Below are 15,557 nucleotides of genomic sequence, written 5' to 3'. Positions count from 1 at the left end.
GGGGTTGGAGATTCATGATCCTTGAGGTCCCTTCCAACCCTGGCCATTCTGTGATTCTGTGCACATGTCCAAGGAGTAACTGCATCTCCTCAGGGCTCTGGGTCATTCTCAGACCTAACTCCTACTGCTGGCCTGTCTCTGTTCCCTGATTTCATTTTTCTTCCCCAATCAGTTCTACAGATTTGAGCTGGAATCCATTAGTTAAACAGTCTTTTTCCAATGCTATCACTAATAATGCATTTTCTGCCACCAGAACTCACTTAACAACCATGTTATGATGTGCAAGGCAGGCAGGTCAAACACTGTCCTGCATTACTGTGTTAGTTCCACAGTAGTGGCATCATGTTTTCATGGCAGAGTTAACAAGCCTGACTGAAAACAATGCTAAAAAGAATTGCTGGTTTTACTCAGTAATTTTTTGAAGCACGATCAGGTTCCTCAAGTTGAATTTTGGAGAGATTCTGAACTGCAGTTGTAACATATGGAATAAAAAGATGTAGAAAACTATACAGCTTACATTGATTCATGCTCAGTTTAAACACTTCATGCTCATGGTCTCTGGTGTTCTCTGAAAATCTAGTGTCATTCCTTCCTTTGCAGTGGAGGTGTAAGTATTCTCTCCATGGGAGCAAGCTCTTGGGATTCCTCATAAAATGGTTAAAGCTGCAAAATTTGGGGAATTCCCCTCCCTATCTCCGGATCTTTTATATTTAGTCCAGCAATAATGTGGGTGACCTTCCATGAAGTTCAAGTGAGATATCTGGTGTCCCAAACATAAATCCTAGCTGCTTTCTTTCTCAGTTGGAGCAATGACATGTAACTGCCTTTTTCTTTTTCTTTTTTTTTTAGTAGCAACTTTTGCTGTGAAACATGTTTTTTGCTCACTTTGCTATGGTGGAAGTACCGCATGATTTTTTTTTCCTCTTCCCTGCTCTGTTCTTGCTTATAGAATTACACCTAACTTTGATCTCTTAGTGATAGCATTTGTATCAAATGAATAAGGAAGTCTTTATAAAATGGATTAAGATCCTACGTTGAGAAATCCCACCCAGTATAAGTGCTGCTGCAAATGGGCATGCTGTAAGAAAAGTAGTGGTTAAAAGCAGTGAGTTTATTTAAGTTGGGTAACGTCTGCCTTTATCTTGTCTCCTGCCATAAGTCCCTTTGGGTTACAGAAAACAATATTATGTTTCTGTTGTCGTGCTGTTCTTCATGCTGGCATTGTTGTTCCAGGTTCCTATTGCGAGCAGTGCAGAGAAGGAGCCACGTATTCGAGTGCAGTAATATCTCCCAACTTAGAAACCACTAAAATTATGAGAGTTCCCCATGCTACATCAGTGTCTGAATGCATCACGGCGTGTTGTGACCTCTCTGGTTGTGACTTGTCCTGGATGTTTGAACGGCGCTGTTACGTTGTGAACTGCCAGCACAAAGAGAACTGCGAACCTAAAACAATTGAGACGGTAAAGTCCTATCTAACATTTGTGCTGAGACCTTCTCAGAGGCCAGCCTCACTGCTGGGATTTGGGCAGGTGATCCCAAGCATCGTGCACTCTGTGGGACGTCAGAAAGAGCCATCTGAGGAAGTGTCTTTTCTTGGCAAAGAACTCAGCCTTGAGGAGATACCTGAATACATAGATGATTATAAAGATTTGGAGCAGGACCCCTTTCAGGTGAGCCTCAGACACGATCAGAAGGAGAGCACGGATTATGCTGACTGGGGCCTGATGGTAGCAGGTGAAAATGGCTTCAACACTTCAGTCAGCGACAATGGAGAAAACCAGGAAGAGGAAGCTGGAAAGGTCGAAAGCCTTCTAAGTAAAAACACATCTGAATTGAGCTCTGTCAGTGAGCACTCCACAGAGAGGCTGTCTTCTCTCCCAGAGATTACACCGTTCCCTGGGAAGACATATGAAAGCAGAGCAGCTGTTGAGATGCTTACACAGCCTGCCAATGCTTTGCAAGAAAAGGTACGTGTTACCCTTGAGAAGCAGGCAAGTGATGCCATGCAACAGTTGTTTTGTTCAACAAGCTTGTAGTTTTGTAACATAACCCTGAAACTCGAGTGAGTTACAGTCCATTATGGTGCAGAAAAGGCTGAAGTGGAGAGGGTTATCTTAATAGGCAGATGAATCACTGAAGCACACTTCTCTTTCAGATGATGAAGAGCAGGGCTGTTTCAAAGACCTTGTTGGGTTTCTTTGGAGATATTCTGACAACAAGGCTTGAACCTGGTATAAGAGGACTGGTTTGGTGTTCTGCCCTTCTGTCACTTGATGTTTCACTTACAGGTCATAAGCTTAGTAATGGTAGTGGTCCTGTCAGCATCCAAAGGCCAAGACCAGTATACATAAGTTCCTCCATCAACAAAATCTTGTTCTACTGGATTCACGTTAGTAAAAGCCTAAAGAGGTGTTTTAGATGTAATAGAGCTGAATAAATAGCTTTTAAAATGCTTTTAGAACATTTAGAAAGGTTTATAAGAAGGGGCAGTGTTGGTTGCTCTGTTGGTTTGATTTTTTTTTTGGACCACATAAACTGGGTAAATGTCTGTTCTCCTTAAATGTCTGAATCCTTCTCTAGTGTCTGGTAATAAGAAAAGCCAAAGTTAAAAGCTGTTAAGTACTTTAAACCTAATGTAGATACCTAAGAAAGATGCACCTATTCCCTGTGTATGTTAGCAGATTTGATCAGTTCTAAATAGTCATTGGCTCCATCAGAACAGAATGGGATAAGTGGGAAAGTTGGAACAGGCAGCAAAGTCAGCGTCTGCTGTGTTTGTCATGCCTCAGGGGAAATCAAGCAGTGTCTGGATTTCCCTTAATTCCAACAGGTTTTGTAACCAACAGTTGCCTTTCTCTTGCTGTAAAAACGCCATATTTTTTTTTTTGCTATTGCTGTAGGGAAGAAAAAGACAAGTAAAGAAGGCAACTGATGTTCTTGGAAGGAATGAATGAAATGGCGGAAGTGTGTGTGTGTGTGCATGTAAAACTGCAAGTTTCTTAAGACTTGAGATCAGTCTAGCTGAGATACCATCATAGCCTAGAAGTGGGAGTAGATGATCTCCAGAGGTCCCTTCCAGAGACTGCACAGGTCTGGACTGCATCCAGGCGGGTCTTGAATCCTTCCAGAGAAGGAGAATCCACAACCCACCTCGACAGTCTGTTCCAGTGCTCCATTACCCTCACTGTGAAGGATTTCCTTTGCATATTGGTGCAGAACATCCTGTGCTCCAGTTTATGGCCGTTTCCCCTTCTCCTGTCCCTGCAGACCACTGAAAAGAGGTTGGCCATGTCCCTTTGATTCCCACACTTAAGATATTTATAAACATTAATCAGATCCCTTCTGAGTCTTCTTTTCTCAAAGCTAACAGACCCAGGTTGCTCAGCCTTTCCTCACAGGGCTGCTCCAGGGCCTTTATCATCTTTGTGGCCCTCCACTGAACTCTCTCCAAGAGATCCCTGTCTTTTTTATACTGGGGAGCCCAGAACTGGGCACAAAACTCCAGGTGAGGCCTGACCAGGGCAGAGTAGAGGGGGAGGATCTCCTCCCTCGACCTGCTGGCCACGCTCTTTTTAATGCATCCCAGGTATCTGCTGCCTTTGTGTGCCATAATAGGGAAAATGTTTTCCTCTTGGTGGGAGAAGGTACGGAAAATATACTGTCCCATTCAGACTGTGTCTTGGGAAGGTGATGGGGCCTGAAAGAAGGGAGGGGTGATGGGCAAATCTAACGTGGTCATTCCAAGGACCTGTTTGGTCATTCCTGCATAACTTGCTGTGTCTTTCATTGCATTTCTAGATCAGTTTACAAGGGTGGTGGTTAAGAAGAACTTTATTGCTTGTTGACTGAAGTAGAGAGATTTAGTAAAGTTAAAAAAGTCCTTTTCTGCATCTGAAGCTTGGAAAAAAAATGAGCATTTCCTATAGAGACTGACGGGGGGGAAAGAAACAAAACACTCCTTCTTTGATAGATATTCTTCATGAATAAAACCTCCTAACTACATAAGTTAGTAGGTGAACCCCACATTCTCTTTCAAGAACAGCGTACCCCTAAATCTGTAAAGGTAAAGAGTGATTTATTTAAGACATTGTTTCCCTATAATTCATTTTTCAGGTTCCTTCTTATTCCCCTCCATCAGACAAACTGGAATTCTCCCTAGATGTGTCAAACAAAGCCCAGACTCCTACAGTGGCACCAGACAATGTGACTGAACATGGAATCATGATGCTTCCCAGTAATACTGTGCCATCTGAACCCCTGCAGCAATTTACACCTCCTGCTACGGCTGCCAAAGCAGGTAATGTTTCAACATAGCTGGAGAGGGCCTGCTGGATGGGAGGCAGGGAGGGCTTTAATACTGTCAGGCTTGCATCCTTTTCTTAGTTACGAACTCTGTTCAAGTGCAGCCTCAGCCCACCTTAAGCATGAAGTCCTGCAGTAACACTGGAAACTCCATCCCTTTTAGCTGGTTACTTCTGGAGCAAAATTCTGATCAAGCGTAACATCAGTGGGAAATTATAACAACTTTGCAAAAAGCAGAGATTAAGAGCATTTTCTTAATGAGTTAATTTTTATATTGGTGAGAAATACCTAAGACTTTCTGGAGTTTCCCAACAGTCTCTTCTAGCCATACTGTTGTTTTTGTGTGGCTTCAGAATTCTGTTCATTCTCAGAAACTGTTCAGTAGGGTTCCCACCATGTATAGCTGTCAGATATCATGCAGGAAAACAGGTGGGACTCAGCCCTTAACAGGGGAGAACAACACTTCATCTTGAAAAAAAAATGTTTTGTTATGACTTCAAAGCTCCAAGAAGGCTTATAAGACTTCCAGCTGCAGGGCAAAAAGTTCTTATTTTGAAGAAGATGTCTTTAACCGTTTTGCTGCCTGTAATTGTGTTAAATTCTGTCTGTATGTTAGTGTAACTCCTTTCTCATGGCAAGTTTCCCCCCTTCCTTTGTATCCTGGCAAAGGGTTAGAAGGGCCACAAGAGTCAGAGAAGCACAGGTTATGTTTTTCTGTGCTTCTGAGGGATATGTAGAGCTAAGCACTTTGCTTCCTGGTAGAATGGGTCTGATCTGGGACATTCCTGGCACCTTCTGCCATGGCCTGGCTAGCAGGATGTAGATCTACTAGCCAGGTAGTAGTAGAAGGTAATGGAAAGAGATGAGTTACAAGGGGGTTTTTCTCCAAGGCAATGAATAATCATTACCACTGAGGGTTGACTGGGCAGCTCCTCCTTCACAATAGCAGGCTAAAGAAGATTTAGAAAAGGTACTTGGAAGAAGCAGCTGGAATGGAAGGTTGTGATGAATCTCACTATAAAATATTGCTTTGTATAAGGATTGCCTCAAGTTTGTGCTCAGCCTTACCATCTCAGTGTGGGTGACAGTGTTCCTCCTCTTTTGGTCATCACGCTCATTTAGCCATTTTATTCTCACCTTATGAGAGAGGTCAAAAGATTTTAGAAGCACAAACCTCCACTTAGCTGATGGCTAAGTCAACTTCTGTGAGCAATTCTAGAGCCTTAGATTTAAGAAGCAATAACAGAAGGTGTCGTCATGGCCTCTTTGCTGTATCCCTGTTTTGACCTGTCATCTGCCACTGCTAAGTCATCTCTTACTCATCTATTAAGGGTTTAAATTGGATGTCTAGATAATATTGAGTGTTGCCTTTGGAGGACTTCTGCTCTGTGGACTCCCAGTATTCAGGAACAGATCTAAAACCTTTGAAAAACAGATCTGTGAGAACCTTGCTTGACCTTGTGCTTTGGTATGTTCCTGTTGGAGAGTGGGTTTGTGGACTTCAGGATTTTTGGAAAAGGAAAGATTTTTCACAGGCAAGAACTGTTTCTGGATGACACACAGGTTGAATTGCAGCTTAGCTATGAGATAACCCTGCTCCTCTAGCAGTATCTTTGAAAGTGACCCCATGAGCTGGGCTCTTGGATATGCCTACCCAAATGCAACACAAATACACAGGTAGTGCTTCCTGGTAAAAAAGAAGCGTTAGTTTTAGGATGGACTATATTAGCTAATTTCATGAAGTTTTGTGGTGTTTCTTCTGATTCTGATGGCTCTTTTTGTACTCTGGACAGTTTTGAACTCCTGTAATTCCAACGAATTGAGAAAAATTCTTTCTGCAGAGCAAAGTTAACTCTGATATATCAGAAAAAATAAGAACTCATAGAAGTAGGTGAAATTTTCATATTTAGGGAAGAGCAATTGTCTGGAATTGTTCAGTAGAAAGTGAAGTAGCCATAGTCATGATTATAATTACTGTTTGATTATGTATCGGGGAAACTCTTTTTGTTTTAATTATCTTTGCCTATTTGCCAAATTTTGCTTAATCTGTTGCAAATAGTACTTGAAGATGCTAAATCTATACCCACCCCATTTTTTAAAACATAATGTTCTCATTCTGTCTTAGATACAGTAAAAGAACTTATTGTGTCTGCTGGAGATAACATACAGGTGATGCTACCCAAAAATGAGGTTGAACTGAATGCTTTTGTTGTCCCACCACCACCAACAGGTGAGTTAAATGGCCCTACCATACAGGACATGTTCACAGTACCAACTTGTAAATGCAGATGAGTCCTGAGTTATGTGATCATCTGCACTTAGGGAGAAGATGTCTTTCTTATCTCCTCTTTCTACTGTTGTTTTTTTTGTTGTTGTTTTTGTTCTGGTTTTGGTTTTTTTTTTGTGAATCCAATTGCTGAAAGCATTTCCTCCTTTGAATTTCACATTTTGAAATGGCTTGTGTTTTCAGAATCTGAATTCATTAGCCAAATGGTTCAACAGAAAGCCTATCATTTCTACCTAAAGATTATGTTGCCCTGGTTATAGCATCTTGTTTTTAAGCAGAGAGGGAAAAAAAGGTGGAATCTGAACACACTGACCTTAAAACCACCAGATTCTGAGCTACAGTAGCAAAGAATACATATTTCATAGGTAGCCATGTAAAATGCATTTACTTCATGTGAAGCTGGATTTTAAAGTTATTTGTGAAAACTGTTCCTGTTGCTATTTTAGCAAGTTACAGCATACTATGGAAGCATAACTTGTATTTGTAACACTTCATTTTTCTGCCTCAAACAATAGCACTCATGATTTCCTACTGTAGCATTTTATCTGACTGGTAGTGAACTTGATTTCTTTGTTTCCTGGACTTACCTAGAAGGGAAATCTGATCATTCTTTTATTGTGTTATTGCACTAAGAAACATCCTATAACTATGAGTGGAGATTAATTAGTCACCCTGCTGACTATGGTGGTGAAATGGAGCGCAGGTACACCCGGACGCTGAAGCTCTCTCATGTAAGTGAACTGTAAGCTCAAGCTTATTTAGTTTGTTCAGTTCTTTCGCAGGAATTTAACCTGTGATAAAGGGTGCCTTTGTTTTAGGAATTCATGTTACTGTGAGTTTTCTTCACTTGCATGTATCACCAACTTTTTCATAGATCTTCAGAAACATGCCATCTTCTTCAGAGCGCCCTCATAATTTTCTAAGATAGAATAAAAATTCCTAAGTGTTGGCTTTGTGTTCCTCACCTCTAAACAGTAAACAGTGTTTCTTATGTATGGATTTATGGAAGGAACTCTTCAGATATCCAGATTTTTCTATGTTTACAACATGATTGGCAGATTGTATGTGTGTTGCATCTGTATGTTTCATCACGTAACTGGATTTGTTCTGTGTGTGCCTCAGCTGTCGGTGGGACTTTACGCCTTCAAAGTGACAGTTTCTGGTGAAAATGCCTTTGGTGAAGGTTTTGTAAATGTCACTGTCAAACCAGGTAAGTCAGTTGACTAAAAGAATTAATTTCTTCAACACAAGTGGTAATACAACGTGTTTATGTAACAGTCTGTCTTCCAAGGGCATTTAGAAGTCCAGTTATGCAGAGATGTATCTCATGTCTTTCTGTCTTTAAAGCATTTTAAGGAAGTGCAGCTTAGGATCGTGCCTAATGTGTATAAGGCTTGAGGTAGTGTCATGACACCTTTTGTGCTACAAGGATCAGGCATTAGGTGCTCAACTGGCTGTAGCTGCAAGTTACAGTGCGCAGGTCTTTCCTGAGTTGTACCAGATGGAAGGGGCTGCAGCAGAAGTCTGGTGCTCTTCAGTAACCTTTTGTATCCTTTGGACAGCAGATATTGCAGAGCTGCCATTTTTAGATGTAGGTTACTGAGGACTATTGATTGGTAGAGTTACCAGATTATCTTTGCCCAGGTCCTCACCATTTTTTTCAATCCTATCTTTCTCACAGCAATCAGAATTAACCAGCCACCTGTTGCTGTTGCTTCACCCAAAGTACAAGAAGTTTCTTTGCCTACAACTTCTACCTTCATTGATGGCAGTCGTATGTACTTGCTTACCTGTATTACCCTTTATTTTTAATGCAGTTAAAAACTGTTCATCCATACTGAGTGGAATTCTTTCCGTTCAATGCACAGAAGTTCCCTGAATCATTATTCACGTTGGGACTTTGAGGGTAGTTATAAGTGGTTTTTAAAAAGGTTGAGTTAATTGGATGTATAAGATTGAATGATATTTATTCTAGAATGAGTTGCACTTGGAAGATTCTTATTTTCTGAAGTTTTTAGTTACAGAAGACATGATTGCTTGACTTTGTGTATTCGTGGAAATATGGTTGGCACATCAAGACAGTAGTGGTAAAATGCAGCCTTCTGCTTGTGAACTGAGATAGTGTGTGGCCTTAGAAGTTCTTTCTGTCCTGGTTGGGGTCCCCATTACTGGCCTCTGTGCCAGTCTGGGTCCATGATAGAGAGCTGACATGTTTTGATTACTGCTCCTCTGAGTTTGTTTAAAAGTTAAGCAAAGGTTTGCTTTTATATTTACTAAGAACAAAGGAACTGTAAAATGTACAAGAAGTTGTAGACTGCCCCATCTGGAGTACTGCATCCAGGTCTGGGGTCCCCAGCACAGGGAAGTTGTAAAGCTTATGAACTGAGTCCACAGGTGAGCCACGAAGATGATCAGAGGGCTGTAGCATTTCTATGAAGACAGGCTAAGGAGCATTTCTATGAAGACAGGCGAAGGAACCTTTGTTTGTTTGGACTGGAGAAGAGAAAGCTCTGAGAAGGCCTCATTGTGACCTTCCAGTATTTAAAGGGAGATTATAAACAGAAAGGAAAGGAACTTTATACAGAGATAGTGACAGGACAAGGAGGATAGTTTTAAACTAAAGGAGGGGAGGTGTAGATTAGGTGTCAGGGAGAAGTTTTTTACTAAGGGAGTAGTGAGGCACTGGAACAGACTGCCCAGAGAGGTTGTGGATGCCCCATCCCTGGAGATGTTCAAGGCCAGGTTGGATGGAGTCCTCTTGAAACTGATCCAGTGCTTGATCTAGCAGTTGTCAACCCTGCCTGTGACAGGGTTTGGAACTAGGTGATCATTGAGCCATTTTGTAGTTCTGTGATTCATCTGCAGAGAGGCTGGCTGAAATTGACTATACCTTTGTTTTTTTTTGTGGTAAAGCATTCAAAATGTAACTCATCATCTGGTTCAATAGCTATCGTACATGAACTGTAGAAAACAGTTAGGGATCAGTGCATAAGAGACGTTAGTATTCATGCAGCCTGATGTTACACAGGGTACTGATACATTTTTCTTTAATTCATCTAGAAAGTACAGATGATATGAAGATCGTGAGTTACCACTGGGAAGAAATTAAAGGTCCTTTGCGGGAGCAGAAAGCATCTGCTGACACACCTGTCTTGCACTTGTCTAACCTTGTTGTTGGAAATTACACTTTCAGGTACACCTGCATGGATGATTTTCTTTTGAGTTTCAGGCATTTCTGTGGTGTCAGCTGGATGGGGTTTTTTTTGGTGCTTGTGCATACCTCCTTAAAGAACTTCATTTTACTTCTGTGTGCTCTTCGCCTTCATTTGATGGGGACCAGTTTCATTAAGAAGTACTTGTAGTGATGTTGTGATACTGGTATAATGATGCACTGGAGCACAAACCTATGCAAATCAAGGTATCAGAAATTAAATAACCTCCTACTTCCTGCAATAATAACTTCAAGAGAATATATATATATTTTTTCAGATGAGACTAAAGTCAGGATGTGAAAGTCATCCCCTGAATAGTGGTGACAAGCACAATAGTATTGGCAGTCTGACCCATGCAAGGTCCCGTGGTGTGCTGAGTTTTGTAATTCTTTTCTTCCTAAATGCCTTTGCCTTGCTGCTTTTTTCTTCCAGTTAATTCTTGCTGGCGATGGATTTTGTCCAGAAGACAAAAACAATGTTTATAGTCCTGGCTGCTTTAATTAAAATCAGAGATCATTTTCTCTACTTTTTAATTTAGCACCTTGTCCTGGATTTGTGCATTTTTCACTGAATCACTCTTGGCTGCCAATGAGTAACAGCCTACAGGTCAGTATGTCATATATCAGTGCAGCATCAGCAGAATCTGAAGCCTGTTGTTGACCAGTGTATGGCATACCTTGAACATGGCCCTTCGCATAAGCATTGCCAAAAATTGTTTCAGCTTCAGTTCTCTGTTCTCTACTGGAATTGTTCCATATTGTACAATGGCAGAAGACTGTTATTTTCTTTTCCTCTGTTGAAAAGGATAGAGCTCACGTACATTGCTTTTAAGCGTGCTCTGAACACGAGGGAATTAAGAAATCACTTTTTCCATATGCCTTCAGGAGAGGCTGAGGTATTTGAACAATCCAGCACCCTATTCAAGCTCACAGGAAATTAGCTGGAAGATACTCCTAACACACTTGGTTGTGCATCCATTGCAAAAGTGTGCAGTTGCTGATGGCAGGATCAGTAAGCATTATTGTTCTCTTTTGGGGAAGACTTCAAGAGTGGCTCCCTTCCATGATTTTGGCTGTATGCAGTACTCACAAAAAGGATGAATTGAAGATGTAGCAAGTTCCCACACCATGGAGAACAGTCTGTCATCACTTTCAGGTGTCACATTTTTAGATAATAAGCATATGATAATGCTGTGTTTCTGAAAGGCAGTAACGATTGTTTAAACCCTATGTTACAGTTAGTTTTGACTTAAGATTTCCTTACGAAATCAGAGCTGATAATAAGCTCCATTAGTATTAGTAGCAATTTGTTTAAGAAATAAGTTATGAGGTGTTACTGTGCTGTGATGAGGCAGAGTCTGTGAATATCCACAGTAGTGTTGGATGCAGGGATTGCTCTGCAGTAGCAGATGAATGAAGTCACTGTTTTTTACTGAGTACATTTTTAAAGAACGTACAGCAAAATCTCTGCAATTTGATGGAGTTGCCATTGACTGCACGGAAGAGGCTTCATCTGGGATCCAGAATAGATGTGCATTTTTTTAAAAAACAGATTGCAAGCTGTGATTGAAAGCAGTCTTCTGAATTTCTTCCCACCTTAGTTGAAGGCTATGTCTTTCTACAGTGTAGGTTTGTAAAAGTTAAATCAGTGGCTCTGTTTGAGGGAGTGATTTTGTTCTCTTTGAGTGCAAGCAAAAAGGGAATCTTTGTCTTCTGACTTGTCAGCAGTCTGATCTACCAAATGTCCAGTCTTGCCTTTTTCCTGTTGTAGACTCACTGTGATTGATTCAGACGGAGCAGCCAACTCCACAATTGCGTCTCTGAGTGTCAACAAACCAGTGGATTACCCGCCTATTGCAAATGCAGGACCTAATCAGGCAGTCACTTTGCCCCAGAACTTCATCACGTTGAATGGAAACCAGAGCAGTGATGACCATGAAATTGTCAGCTATGAGTGGTCACTCAGTCCCAGAAGCAAAGACAAGGTTGTAGCAATGCAGGTATGCCTATTTCTCCTTGCACAGTACTAGAAAGTTCTTTCATCTTTGCCTTTAATATGAAGAGAAACATACAAAAGTAATTTTTCAGAAGCATTTAAGTATCCAGAGTGCTGTTGTTCCTTTCTGTTGTGTTCAGCTTTTTAGACTCTATTACTATTTGTAATTTTATTTTTCTTTTTTTATCACTCCTTATGGCCGTTTCTGTTCCCTGCTATTGCTTGTGTTCTGGTGGTTTGGAAAAAACTGCAGTTCACTCTGCCTAATCCTGGACCCTGGAGCTTGCTCCTCAGATTTGCATCTTCTGAGAGGCTAGACGTGGTGCAAACTTCTTTTTGAGAGAAGATTAGACTTGCCCAAGTTTTTGTTCAACAGTTCGTTTTCCTGGAAACAGTAGGACTCAAACAAGAACTTAATGTTCTGAGTGAAAACTTACAAGACTTTTGTCAATTTCTTGCTGACACACTGCTGTGCTTTTTGATTTTACTCTCTATTTTTTATGGCTACATATTTATCTTTTATCTCCTGTTGTTTTTAAATCTGAGTTCTCAAATCAATACAAATACAATTTCAGTGCACTTACACTCATTGGGGTGCAGGTTCTTGTAGATGATAATTAGTATAATGATTCCAGCTTCAGAACTTCAGAAGCCATTTTTAAGAGAGATGTGAGCTCTCTGTGTTAAAAAGGCAAATGCTTTAGGCTTTCCAAACTGGAAAGAGACCACTTTGTATAGATCATTTTTGAAAATAAGCTCTGATGGTCAGATAGTCATGTATCATATCCTTTAGTTCACATTAGACTTCCCTGAATAACTGTGATAATTGTAATTTTGGTTGATGAAGATGGAAGGGGTGATTCCTCATGAGATATGTAAATGGTCATTGTGTTAGCAAAAGGGCATAGAGTTGGGCCTAATCTTCTTGTGAGCTTTTGTGTATATATATGTGTGTGTGTGTGTATTAACTAATAGTGCTGGAAGCATATGCTCAGAACAGAGTTGCTTTGTTTAACTTTTCTATTTCCATAAGCCTACCTGGCTGGAATCAAGTATGCTGTTGTTCTTTAGTGACTTATTTTTCCATTTAACTATTTTTAGAAATAAATACTGGATTAAACACTGTCATTGTTAATGTCCCATGTGTCTAACAATTATTGTTGTTCAGAAATAATGCAGCAATTATACTAAAAGTTAAGAAATTAAGATTTTATGTTGATAAATATATCTCTGGATTGATAGACAGTTGCAGTACTGAATATATGACATCTGCCTGTATGTCAAATTTTAAGTATCCTCTTTGTCTGCAAGGTGCTTTTGCTCAAGTCATGTACTTATTTGGAATTAAAATGTATTTTACTTTTCCTCCACGTCTGCTCTCTTACTATATTTTTGTACCCCATGAGTACTTTCTCTCATCTCTCTCTCACTGCCATGCAGGGAGTGCGGACTCCATACCTCCAGCTATCTGCAATGCAGGAAGGAGATTATACCTTTCAGCTCACTGTCACAGATTCAGCAAGGCAGCAGTCCACTGCTGAGGTCACTCTGATAGTACAGCCTGGTAAGCTGACTGACTGCAGGCATATCTGGGTCCTTCAGGGTGGACCAGCCTGAATGCCTTAGCACTGTCCATCAGATCTCTCTCCTCATAGAATCATCGAATCACCAAGGTTGGAAAAGACCTACAAGATCATCCAGTCCAACCATGCACCTATCACCAATAGTTCTCACTAAACCATGTTCCTCAACACAAAATCCAGATGTTCCTTGAACATCTCCAGGGTCGGTGACTCCACCACCTCCCTGGGCAGCCCATTCCAGTGCTTGTATTGCACCATTCAGGTGCAGTCTGGACATCCTGGTGTTCCTGCATCAAGGACTCCTTCACCTCCGTTTCGTATCAAAACAAACAGTAAAAAAAAGTGCAGAATTCTAGGAAATCCAGGCAGTGATCCTGAAGGCTCCCATTGGCCTGATTATATAAGGCGCTATGCATGTTTGAGAGTACTTCTAAAAACTAAAATGTAGCTTTCAGTTTAATACCCTGCTAAGCTGTTCACCATGTCAGTCAGTGATTTGCTCAATTTCTTACTGTTTTGCATTTCTTCAAGAATCCTGGTGCAATCTGAATTGTCACTACAGTTCTTTTGCCAGACGAAAAAATGAACTCTCTCAAGCAGAGAGTTTCAAAAGCTGCTTCTTTCACATGATTGTTTAGATTTGGGAGCTGAATGATGTGTAAATGCAAGTGCACCAGGCCTAAAAGTTTTTTTTTTTTTTTCCAATTTTTGATAATACGTTTGCATATTGCAGGTTCTTACATCTGAAATGGACATTTCTGCTCATGTGAAGGTCTCATATTACACTGTGGAGCAGTGTTATGTCTCCTTCATTTTGCTCATTCTACAGCTACTTCTAGAGCCATTGAATGCATTGGGTTGGAAGGAACCTTAAAGATACTCTAGTTCCACCCCCCCTGCCATGGGCCAGGACACTTCCCACAAGACCAAAGCCCCATTGAAACTGGCCTGGAACACTCCAGGAGTGGGGCATCCACAGCTTCTCTGGGCAACCTCTTCCTGTGCTTCACCACCCTCTGAATAAAGAATTTCCTCTTAAATGTCAATGACCCTTTTTAGGGAAACTTTGCAATGGGCATTTACCAAAGGAACCAGGAATGTGAATTGCAAGTACAACATGTATGGGTGGTATGTTTTAGATTGGTGACAGTGTTGAAGTAGGAAGGAGCTATTGCTGAATTCAGGTTAAAGTGGAAATGAATATACAGGAGAATAGTAGCGTTGGTGGTTTGCCATGCCACAACAACAACATTTGGGAACAGAATAATAAGTTATATTTTTTCACCAAATCCTCAAAGGCTTGAAATTGAGACTAGCTTAGTGGCATTGCATAGACCTTGAGCGCCAGGAAACTTGGCCCGGTATCTTCTTTACCACATTTGTGTGGTCAGAGTGGTAGAGGCAGATAAATACCACACCACTCCTGTCATAAAACACTTTTATACAGTGTACTTGAGCAGACTACAGAGTTCATGGAGTGTTACTGTGCCTTCAGATGTAACTGAAACAGGGAAGAACGTGCTGTGGAATTTGACTAGTTGCAGAGCTGGTCTCTCCCACCAAGTACTTTTTACTGATTTGTGTATGCTATATGCAATCACTAGGAAGTGGTGGAAAACTTAATCCTAGAAACCATTTCCAGGGACAAGAAGAACAAGAAAATCCTCAAGCTCAGGTTCACCAGAAGGAAGTCATGCCTAACCAACCAGATAAACTCCTATTATCAAATCACCAACCTGGTTGATGAGGGGAGAGCAGAAGGGGGTCTTATTGGCATGTATACCCAAAGGGAGTTTGCAGAGAAGATGGAGTCATACTCTTCAGTGGCATCCAATGCCAGGGCAGTGGGCATAAACTGGAACACAATAGGTTTCCTTTGAACACCTGGAACACCTGTGTGCTGTGTGGGTGATGGAGCGCTGGCACAGGTTGTCTAAACAGGCTGTGGAGTCTCCTCTTGGAGATCTTCAGAAGCCTGAACATGAGCCTGAACAACTGCTCTGGGTTTCCCTGTTTGAGCAGGGGCTGGACCAGGTGTACCCAGAGATGCCTTCCAACTTAAGCCACTGTGTGGTTCTCTGAATCTCTGGTTCATGCTTTTTGAGCCTCCTGGCAGGCTTCTAATTTTATATTCTGTGTAAAATCTTTCTTGCTGATTAACAGTCTTTGCTAGCA

At 41.1% G+C, this 15,557-nt stretch overlaps 1 protein-coding gene across 4 annotated transcripts in view; it reads left to right on the top strand.

The window, feature by feature from the left end:
* The window catches only part of KIAA0319 (KIAA0319 ortholog), a 52,698-nt gene that overhangs the window by 17,426 nt on the left and 19,715 nt on the right, over positions 1-15,557 (top strand). For all 4 annotated transcript variants that reach the window (XM_048939783.1, XM_048939780.1, XM_048939781.1 and 1 more), the window contains exons 3-11: positions 1,234-1,970; positions 4,117-4,300; positions 6,431-6,535; positions 7,226-7,323; positions 7,715-7,802; positions 8,274-8,366; positions 9,653-9,785; positions 11,575-11,803; positions 13,240-13,363. In XM_048939783.1, coding sequence (XP_048795740.1) covers positions 1,234-1,970; positions 4,117-4,300; positions 6,431-6,535; positions 7,226-7,323; positions 7,715-7,802; positions 8,274-8,366; positions 9,653-9,785; positions 11,575-11,803; positions 13,240-13,363 — 1,791 coding nt within the window. The remainder of the gene's footprint in view (positions 1-1,233; positions 1,971-4,116; positions 4,301-6,430; positions 6,536-7,225; positions 7,324-7,714; positions 7,803-8,273; positions 8,367-9,652; positions 9,786-11,574; positions 11,804-13,239; positions 13,364-15,557) is intronic.

This window comes from Lagopus muta, chromosome 3 (assembly GCF_023343835.1).
Source record: "Lagopus muta isolate bLagMut1 chromosome 3, bLagMut1 primary, whole genome shotgun sequence".
Classification (NCBI taxonomy): Eukaryota; Metazoa; Chordata; class Aves; order Galliformes; family Phasianidae; genus Lagopus; species Lagopus muta.
This window is presented reverse-complemented; position numbering and strand designations above follow the sequence as displayed.